At 52.4% G+C, this 10,554-nt stretch overlaps 1 protein-coding gene across 1 annotated transcript; it reads right to left on the bottom strand.

Moving 5' to 3' along the window:
• Positions 1-933: 933 nt before the first annotated feature.
• LOC106901874 (sperm-associated antigen 4 protein-like) lies at positions 934-3,102 on the bottom strand. The gene is made up of 6 exons (XM_014964885.1): positions 3,041-3,102; positions 2,598-2,659; positions 2,298-2,399; positions 1,778-1,945; positions 1,480-1,569; positions 934-1,306 (listed from the first exon to the last, which is right to left on the bottom strand). The coding sequence occupies exons 1-6, from the start codon at positions 3,057-3,059 to the stop codon at positions 1,145-1,147; spliced, it is 603 nt and encodes a 200-aa protein (XP_014820371.1). The 5' UTR covers positions 3,060-3,102; the 3' UTR covers positions 934-1,144.
• Between the last annotated feature and the right edge of the window lie 7,452 nt (positions 3,103-10,554).

Raw genomic sequence — 10,554 nt, forward strand, 5'->3', positions numbered from 1 at the left:
CACGCCCTTCAGGCCAGGACAGAAGATGGCCGCCTGACCCCTTGCCAGCCTGCAGGCGTGCGGTCCCCAGGCTGGTGGGCAGAGTCAGCCCTGCCGGCACCGTCCATCCTCCCTGCCTGCGGCTCCAGCTCCCGGGGCCTGGCCAGGCCTTTGCCCAGCAGCTCTGGGGCCTGCACAAGCCCCACCACGGCCGCTGCCCTGGCCACTGCTCCAAGGCCTTCTCCCCGCCTGGGACCTTCAGTGGCACCCAGACATTTTGTGTCTCTCCAGGCCCTGCCATGCCTGGCCAGGACCCAGCTGGGGCAGTGCCTGGAGAGGGACTGGCCTGTTCCCCCCGAGACTGCGTCCTGCTCTCCCCTGAGCACAGTGTGGCAGAGCGGAACATGGTGGCGGGTGCGACCATGCCATCCTCCTGATGGCTTCTTTGGTGCCCTTTGGCAGAGCTCTTGACCAAATGCAGGTGCTTCTGACAAGGAGATCTTCATGGCGCGGGAGCAGGCTATTGCCATGTGCCCAAAGACAAGGTGGCAGGGAAGAAGACCGGCCTGGCTGACCAGAGAGCTTTGGCTGGCAGTCAGGGGAGGGGACAAAAGGAGAGCTTCCGGGCTTTGAAGGACTTCTGAGGTTACGCCAAGAGAAAATGAGAAGCGCCAAAGCCCAGCTAGAACTTCATCTGGCTACTGCTGTAAAAAGCACCAGAAAATGTCTGTCTAGATAGAGTAGCAACAAAAGGAGGGCAAAGGAGAATCTCCATCCTTTCCTGGAGGCATGTCCCAGACGTGGCTGCACCATGTGGGTCCCCACTAGACCCAGTCCCCAGATCCAACGTGTTCCCTGAAGGGAATGGGCCAGAGCCTGGCCATCAGGAGCCCCAGATGCTGACAGGCTCCGACGACTCCTTACAGGGGCCAGAGGCGACCCTGGTGACAAAGGATTTTGCCAAGGACCTGAGGCAGGGAAAGGCTTCAGGAGCGTCGTCTCCTTTTGCCGGGTCAGGAAAGATGCCCTTGGTGGATGAAAGCGCAAAGCCTGAGGAAGGCCTCTGCCTGCGAAAGGCAGGAGCTGGCAGCTCGGAGAGGGCCTCTGAGACCACCTTGCTCTGCACCAGACCAACAGCCGCATCCCTCTGGCCTGAGTCTCCTTTTTACACGGGAAATTTTATTGAAGAAAACAGGTCTAATGACGCCCACCATCTTCCCACCATCTTCCCCATCGCCAGCACCCGATCTATCAGCCTCTGTGCTGGGGTTCCCGAGCTGCTCCAATTGCCAGGATTTGTGAGCTGAAAGGCGCCGGGGATCCCATTCTGCAAAGAAACCATGGCAAAAATCAGCGTCACTGCGGGGTGTGCAGAGCCAGAGCGGGCTCTGTGTGTCAGGCCCCTCTCCCAGCAGGGACCCTCCGCATCTCTTCCCCAAGCGGCTTGCTGGCCAGCGGCCGGTTCTGCCCTGGCCTCTTGCCCACACACACGCACTGTACCTGCAGAGGCAAGCTCTGGTGGGGCTTCTCCTGCCTGCTGCAGCTCCACGTCCCCAGCAGAGTTGCCTCCTCGCCTTCCTCATCCAGGCCCTTGGAGACAAAGCACAGGGGAGGAGGTCGGGCTCGACCTGACCACGAGGAAACCTTCCTGCCTGCCCTGGGCCCATCATCTGCACCCACCTCCTGCGGCTCCAGCACTGCCTGGGAGCACACGCATCTCGGCAGCCGCGCAGAGAGCAGCAAGTCCCCTTTACAGCTTTTCCCCACCACCAGCTCCCAGCCCCCGGCACAGACTTACACAGACAGCAACATCTCGGCGGGCGCTGATGGCAGTCCCCAGCGGAGAGGCTCTCTCGGAGCTCTGCTGCACACTGACGGCCTGCAGAGGTATTTGTGCCGGTAACCAGCTCAGCACCTCGCTCCCAGACTCTTGGAAGGGCCAGCAGCAGGTCGGGAAATCGTCCGGCTGGAAGCAGAAGACAAGAGCACGGAAGGTGAGGGCATGATGGGGCCCCTGTGCTCCAATGGAGCCACGAGCACAGGCGGCACCGCGCCGCTGGGCTGTGCTTGTGCTGGAAACGAGTGGCGTGTTGGGAAGCCGACAGAAGCGCCCGGCCATCTTCCCGAGCCGGGAAGGAGGGAAACATCCCATACCCTGCACCGCAGCCAGGGCTTTCAAGAAAGCTCTCCTTTTGGCCAGCAGCTCTGCACGCTGTCCCCACCCTCCACTGCCCCATCTGGGGAGCAGGAAAAGCCCAACCACTGCTCCAAGAAGGGCCTTGGGCACTGCCCAGCTGGTCCCAGCCCTCCTTCCCTACCTGCAGCATCGCTTTCTTCATGGTGTCCATCTCATCAGCCAGGCACACGACCTCGTTCCTCAGACAGGGAGATTGTTCCACGCGGCCACCAGAAAAGCCAATCTGAAAGAGAAAAGCTCTCCGTTGGAGTCCCAGAGCTGCCGGGCCTTTCCAGAGCTGGTGGCTCCAGGAAGGGCTGGCAGAAGCTGCTGCCCGTTCTCCGCGTCACTGCCTGGAAGCCCAGGACGGGGCCATGTACCCACCCACCAGCAGCGGGGCTCCCCTCTGGGCCTTTCCTGTCCCACAACAGCAGTCACTCACCTGCAGCACATCCTCTGCCCGCTGCCTCCACGTCAGCTGCACGATTCCCCAGCAGGCAGCAGCTGCAATGCACATCCCCAAGAGAGAGTTACTTTAGGAGGGTTTCTAAGGATCCCTGCCGTCCCGCCATTCTTCTCCCCCAGCGTGGTGCTGGCAAGAGGCTGGCTGAGGACATGGGCAAAGGGGGCAGAGAGAGGTTGTGGCTCCAAGCAGGGACCCTCTCCCTGGGCCTCGGGGCAGAGGGGGACAGCCCTGGTTCCCGGGCACGCTTGGTGCCCCACAGCTACAGCCCCATTCCCCTCCCTGCTCCGCCTGCAGGGAGCACCTAGGGAGCTCCTGGAGCTGCAGAGGCGGGAGGCTGGAAAGGCCCCGCTCGCTCCTCTCCCTCGCCCTGAAGCTCACACTCCCCGCCTCCGTGCTCTGCTGGCAGCAGACAGACTCACCGAGAGCAGCCAGGCTCATCACCAAGAGGATCGCCACGAGCCTCTTCCTGTTCACAGCGACAGTCTCTCTCCTGACAAAGAGGGGGTTCTGGGCTTAGCAGTGGCCAAGGGCAGAGCCCTGCCTGCCCAGGGGCACTTTCTCTTCCAAGCTGAGGAGCGGGGATTTTGGAGGAGCCAGGGTCTCCTGGTGGGAAGCCTGACCACCAGCCTGACCCTGCTCACCCCGACCCACTGGCACCCCTCGTCTCCGTGTCCCCCCTGCACCCTCTTGTACTCACAGGCTGGAGATGGCCGTGCTGAGGCATCTCTGGACAAACTCCACAGCCAGCAGCAGAGTGAAGAGCAAGCCTTCTCCTGTGTGAAGCAAGCGGAGATGAAGCTGAGGAGCCTTCTTGAGGCCACGGGTCCAGCGGGGAGGTGGGTGCTGGGCCTCCCTCCCTGGGGGCAGGGCCGTGGGGATGCCCTGGAGAGGGGGGCAGCTGGGGGCACCCTGGCAGTGGGGTACCAAGGGCCGGGCAGGATCCCCCGGCAGGCAGGGCACCCATGGCGTGCCAGGGCAGGGAGGGTGGCCCCAGTCCTGGGGGACCCCGGCCTTCCGCCAGGATCCCACCAAGGCACGCACAGGGGAGCCAGCGCCACACGCTCTGCCAGGCCAGGTGGCCCCAGGCCTCCCTTGGGGCAGGATGGCGCTGGTTGTGCAGGGCCGTGGCTCCCGGCCCAGCCAGGCAGCCTTGGTGACAGCATGGCCGGAAAAAAGGCAGCCCTCAACTTACCCTTCTTGGCTGCAGCCCTGCAGCGTGTGAGCCTTGGCCGCCTGGTGCCCCGACCCTGCCCAGATCGCGCCCAGGGGCCTCTGGCCCATCTGCTGGGGGCTCTTGCAGGAGCCCTTATCCTCCCCATCCTGGGGAGCAAGGAAGCTCTCCTGAAAGAGAAGCTCTCTCGGTGCCCTCCTGCAGCCACTCGAGCGTCACCTGCTCTCTGCGGGCAGAGCCCTCCTGGAGACAGCCCCGAGGAGAACGCCTGCCCCAGGCACACAGCCAGCAGCACACTGCGAGCCCACACCTTATGGCCCACAGGGCACGACCTCACAAAGGCCTGGCCCCGCACGCTCTGACCTCATGGCTCTGACGCCACAGAGAGAGCTGCAGCGGGGCCACATGCTGGCCAGAGACCCCGCTGACCACTTGGCCCTCTGCTTTGCATTCCTCACGGGACTTGGAGATTCATAGAACCATAGAATCGTCTTGTTTGGACGGCAGCTTTAGGATCACCTAGTCCAACCATCAACCCAACTCTGAGAAAAAAAACCTGTCCTTAAACCACGCCCCTAAGCACCATGTCAGCCCTTCTTTTGAACGCCTCCAGAGATTGTGCCTCAACCACTTTCCTGGGCAGCCCTTGCCAGTGCTTAATAAGCCCTGCAGTGTGAAAACGGTTCCTAATGTCCAATCTGAACCTCCCCTGGCACAACTTGAGGCCGTTTCCTCTTGTCCTATTGCCGCTGACTTGGGAGAAGAGAGCGACCCCCGCCTCTCCACACCCTGCTCCATTAATCATTACCCTTTGAGTTCCTGTCACACAGCCAGTTCTCAATCCACCTCACTGTCCCCTCATCCAGCCCATTACTGCCTTAGTTTCCCAATGGGGATGTTATGGGAGACTGTCAAAAGCCTCGCTGAAGTCAAGGTAGAGGACACCTGCTGCCCTCCCCTCATCCAACCAACCACTTAGAGCATCCTAGAAGGCTATCAGATTGGTCAAACATGATTTACCCTTGGTAAACCCATGTTGCTCACTTCCCATAACCCCCCGCTCTTCAACTTGTTTGGAGATGACATCTAGAATGAGTCTCTCCATTACCTTCCCAGGGACAGAAGTGAGACTAACTGCTCTGGAGTTCCCAGGGTCCTCCTTCTTGCCCTTTTTGAAGACTGGAGTGATGTTGGCCTTCCTCCGGCACCTCTCCTCTTGTCCATGACTTTTCAAAGATGATAGAGAGTGGCCCAGCAATAACATCTGCCAGCTCTCTCAGCACTCGCGGGTGCATCCCTTCAGGGCCCAGGAACTTATGAATGTCCAGTTTGGCCAAGTGGTCCCGGACCTGGTCTTCCTCTACTAGAGGAAAAATTTCCTCTATCCATACCGGCCCCCTTGCCTCCAAGGCCAGAGATTCATGAGGGGCAGTGCTAACAGTGAAGACTGAAGAAAAGAAGGCATTCAGCAACTCTACTTTCTCCATGTCTTCCAGCACTAGGGTGCCCACCTCATTCATCAGTGGGCCCACATTATCCCTAATCTTTCTCTTCCTCTTTACATACCAAAAATACCCCTTTTTGTTATGGTTAGCTTTAGTGGCCAAGATGAGCTCAGCTTGAGCCTTGGCCCTTCTAATTTTCCCCCTGCAAATCCTCACCGCTTCCTGGTATTTCTCCTTGCCTGCCAGGCCCCTTTTCCAAAGATTAGAAACCTTCTTTTTGTTCCTGAGTTCCAGCCGAAGCTCTCTATTTAGCCAGGCTGCTCTTCTTCCTTTCCTGCTTGTTTTTTGGGGACTTGGGTATGGCTCTTTCCTGCACCTTTAAGAGTGCCTCCTTGAAGTACGACCAGCCTTCCTGAGCACCCTTGCCCTTAAGGACTGTCTCCCAAGGGACACTTTTAACCATGCTCCTGAAGAGGCCCAAGTCTGCCCTTCGGAAGTCCAAGGTGGCAGTCTTGCTGGCTCCCTGCCTTGCTTCAACAAGAATTTAAAATTTTATCATTTCATGATCACTCTGTCCTAGACGGCCTCCAACGTTTACATCCCCCACAAGACCTTCGGAGTTAACTACCAGCAGGTCCAGGAGGGCACTTTCCCTAGTCGGTTCCCTCACCAGCTGCATTAGGAAGTTGTCTTCCACGCACTACAAGAATCTCCAGGACTGTTGCCTCTCTGCTGTGTTATATTGCCAGCAGATAGCAGGGAAGTTGAAGTCCCCCATGAGTACAAGGGAGAGGGATCGTGAGGCCTCTGTCAGCTGCCTATAGAATACTTCATCAGCCTTTAGATCCTGGTTTGGGGGTCTGTAACAAACTCCCACCACAATGTCTGCCTTACTGGTCTTCCCCTTGATTCTCCACGCTGGCATCATGCAGATTGCTGAGTTCTAGGCATATAATACTGTTATGCCAGTTATGCGAGTCTTCCCACCACGTTTCTGTGATGGCAACTAGATCATCGTTTTCTTGCTCCACCTGTTTGTTGCCCGTGCTGCGTGCATTCATGTAGATGCACTTCAGCTGGGCTAACTCTCCCACTCTTTTTCTGGAAGGGCTGGCACTTTTACCTAATAGCACTGCCGCGCTGCTCCCGGGCACCACTTTAGTAACCATGCCAGTTATGCGAGTCTTCCCACCACGTTTCTGTGATGGCAACTAGATCATCGTTTTCTTGCTCCACCTGTTTGTTGCCCGTGCTGCGTGCATTCATGTAGATGCACTTCAGCTGGGCTAACTCTCCCACTCTTTTTCTGGAAGGGCTGGCACTTTTACCTAATAGCACTGCCGCGCTGCTCCCGGGCACCACTTTAGTAACCCTGGTTCCAACCCCGTCCCCCTTCAAATCTAGTTTAAAGCTCTCTCAATGAGCCTTGCTAACTCCTGTCCCAATATCCTTTTTCCCCTTTGGCTTGGGCTTTCCCCACCTGCTGCAACCATGCCTGGTGACCTGTAAGTCAGCCTGTGCTCAAAGAATCCAAAGTCCTGGCTTTTACTCCAGCCTTTCAGCCATAAGTTAAACTGTTGTTTTTTCCTATTTATCCTTTCATCCTGCCCTGTGACTAGTGGGATAGAGGAGAACACAACCTGTGCTCCTGATCCCTTGACTAGTTGTCCCAGACTTCTGAAATCCTTTCTCATTGCCTTGAGGCTTCTAGTATTTACCTCATCATGGCCCACCTGAAATATCAGAAGTGGGTAGTAGTCCGAGGGTTGAACCAGGGTGCGAGTTTTATTTAGTATGTCCCTAGTCCTGGCCCCAGGGAGGCAGGTGACTTCCCTATGGGACAGGTCCGGCCTACAGATTGGGCCCTCTGTACCATACGAAAGGGAGTCACCGATTACAATGACCCTTCTTTTTTTCTTAGTCGTTGAGGTCCTGAGACACGGGGCTGGGTGACTCATCCAGGGAGCCTCACTGGTGAGTTCATCATCTCCAGTATCATCTGCCTCATCCCCAAAATCCAGATCACTGAACAAGTGTATCTGGGAGCGTGGGGGAGGCTGTCGAGGGTTCCGCTTCCCACTCTGAGGCAGGACCCTTGGTTTTTCTGGTGTTTCTAACTGGGAAACCAGTGACTGGGATACCCAGCTGAGAAGGATCCATAAAGCATCTATTTCCCACACTACCATATTTCATAGAATCATGGAATGGTTCAGGTTGGAAGGGACCTTAAAGATCATCTAGTTCCAACCCCCCTGCTACGGGCAGGGACACCTCCCACTAGCTCAGGCATTTCAAGCATCACAGAGCACTTCTAACAAACTCCAGAAGAAGTGAAGCTAATATATATGACAACTATGCTTTAGTCAAAGGGGTTCCAGTAGGCAAGATAAGTCTCCGTTCTCTATTAATGGTTTTTTAAATCTGCTTTAGCAACCGTATCTAGACACCTAAAGTACCTTACAAGCACAAGAGGGAGAAGGAAGCTCCCCCTGCAGGATTTGCGAGGCTAAGCTGTCAGCATTGACCCAACTTCTGGTGGGATTCAGAAAGGGCTGCTGCCGTGGTTATCAAACCTAAGCTGAACTCCAGGATGCAGTTCACAGCCACCTGAAAAGGTCTGCCCAGAAGGAGTTTGGGAGAAGAAGGGTGTGTGATCTCAGTGGAGAGACTGGCGAGAGTCAGGGAGCGTCCAGAAAGGTGAGGAGAAGGGAAATAAAGACCCTCTTTCTTCCTCAATCCTTCACTCGATTACTACAGGTTTCCCATCCATACCCTTCCCTCTGCTCACAGCACCCAAGCGGTCTGACACTTGTCCCTGTCTCTGGACACATACACACACCTGCTAGCAGACCTCTCTTTTAGTTCATCTTCTTCCTAGTGCATGTCAGTAGGATCTTGAACACAAGACTCTTAGTAAGGACATGCCCAGCCCAGAGATGCTTCATCTTGGTTATTTATTGTCAATATTGATTAAATATATTGATACCTAACCAATGGAGCCACACGGTTTGCATTATTCTAATCTTGTTTTGCTACTATTCTTTGAAGTCATCATTCTTAGATCATACAAATAATCTGTCCTCTCCTGTAAAGACATTTCTGTTCAGAGTTTCAAGATGCACAGTTCATTTTTACTTCCACTCAGCCCAGAGATTGCTTTTAGAAGATAGACTCAACTGCTGTCTTCTCATTGTTTCCTTACATTATTTGGCTCAGGTGGTACTCAGTGAGGTGTTTCAGTCCACCTTGCCCTTTCTTAGGCATCTTTTAACACAGAAGATAAAATGGCAACATCACACTTGACATTTAAACTTCCATCCCAATTGCTTCCAGCCATCCAGATTCAAGGTAATGCCATGGTCTGATCCAATGGCTTGAAACAAAAACATAGTTGATTTATTTAAGCCATAATTCTTTGTGCACATATGACATTTTCAGAAAAGCCCAGGAGGTATGTCTGCAGAGAGAACAAATGTCGAAATACACAGTCATTATGTTGATTTTGTTTAGTATCTCTTCAATGCCAGACTGGCCATGTGCTAATTCAGCTCATGGTCAGCATAAGACTATGCTTATAAGAGTGAAAAGCAGCATGGTTCAGAAGTTATGTACTGCCCAGTCTGATCAAAGCTGAACACTTTATTTTGTAGATTTGTATTGCAATGAAATCTCACTGAACATTTTCAAAAGGCAGGTTAGTGTCTTTAGTTAGAAGTATATTTTAAAAAAAACAAAAAACATCAAAATACCTATGTACCTTAGAAAACTAAATTAAAATTATTAGGATTTAGGGATCTAGCCTGTTTCAGTACTTAAAAGAATCCTATTGGGAACCTACCTAATTGCAACATTAAGCATGAGTGTTTTTTTTAAAATATCCAGTCACAAATGAATAAGTTCATAAAGAATAACATGCTATTAAGAAACAACATTAGATTACAGCTTATTATTACTTTCAAAACTATAAAACAAAGTCATCTAATAGTGCAAATCCCTTGTGTAAAGACAGTTACAACCCCAAATCATATTATGCTACCAAAGAATCTGATTCTTAACTCCACCTCAATTTTATATTTATGCTTTTGGGTAATTTCTACAAGAAGTAAGCATTACTGTTCCCTCACTTTTTCCCCAGTCCTATTCACTTTCCTTACATCCTGTTTTGAACTAAAACAGAACCAAATTTCCGTTCAGTAATTTTGTATCTTAGCTAGGCCTCTTCTAACTCTCTGAAATTAACAGCATATAGTGAAGAAAACTGCTCGTTCTCAGAGTGATAAGACCAATGTTTGTACTTCATGCCAAGGAGTGGTATGCAGAAAGGTTCTTGCTTATACTTATTTCTGTGACAACCAAGGTCAGCTAATTTCATCATTTGCCTTGTTAGAGGATTGGAAACAGATAAAGCATAGAGGGGTCACACCTGTGGGGAGGAGCAGAGAGGACAGGTGACCCAAAAGTGACCAACTGGGGTGTCCCACACCATCTGCCCCACACTCAGCATAAAAGCTGAGGGATGAAAGGGTCAGCTCTCTTTCTTCAATGGTTGACATGCCTTTGATCCTGATCCGTGTGTTCCTGACTCCAGAGTTGGAACCCAGTTCCCATCCATCACTGAGTCCAGTCTGGGACTTCCTCAGTGCCTGCCAGTGATATCATCCTGGAAGCTTGATACAGTTTTGTATGTATTTTATCTCATTATTCCATTTTTTTGATTATTCTAATATTAATGCTTCATTAAAGTAGTTTAGTTCATTCTAAACTTCTACATCTCCTTACCTCTTCTTCTCGTCTCTCTTTTTTTGGGGGCGAAGGGCCATCTGTCATACAGATTGGCCAATCTGACATAAATCACAACACCTTATCAACTTGAGAAGATTTTTATAGCAAGTTCTGTCTGTGTATTGACACAGGATTTCTCACATAATTTATTTGGATATATCTGCCCTATTAAAACAACAATAAAATATCTGACATGAGCTTCTTAACACTAACTGAATTAGAGTGGGTCATTATTCATGCAGGTAAAATCCTACATACCTACAGAAAGAAGGGTTTCCTACTCTAGCAGTTATCATTGGGAGGTTCAGGGAAAGTTAGAATCTATACTTATACACAGAATGAAACACCAAGATTCATATACAGACAACACAGGCTGAGTCATCACTGCCTGCTGTTGGCTTTTGGAAGAAAGGAGACACTTAAGTATGTCAGAGGTCATATGTAAGGAATTACTGTATTGATAGGAAGCTCAGAGACAAATCTGCTTTGAGATAAACTTGGAGATACAACAATTCAGTGTGTAGCCTGAACTGCA

Source organism: Calidris pugnax, unplaced genomic scaffold (assembly GCF_001431845.1).
Source record: "Calidris pugnax isolate Ruff unplaced genomic scaffold, ASM143184v1 scaffold273, whole genome shotgun sequence".
Lineage (NCBI taxonomy): Eukaryota > Metazoa > Chordata > Aves > Charadriiformes > Scolopacidae > Calidris > Calidris pugnax.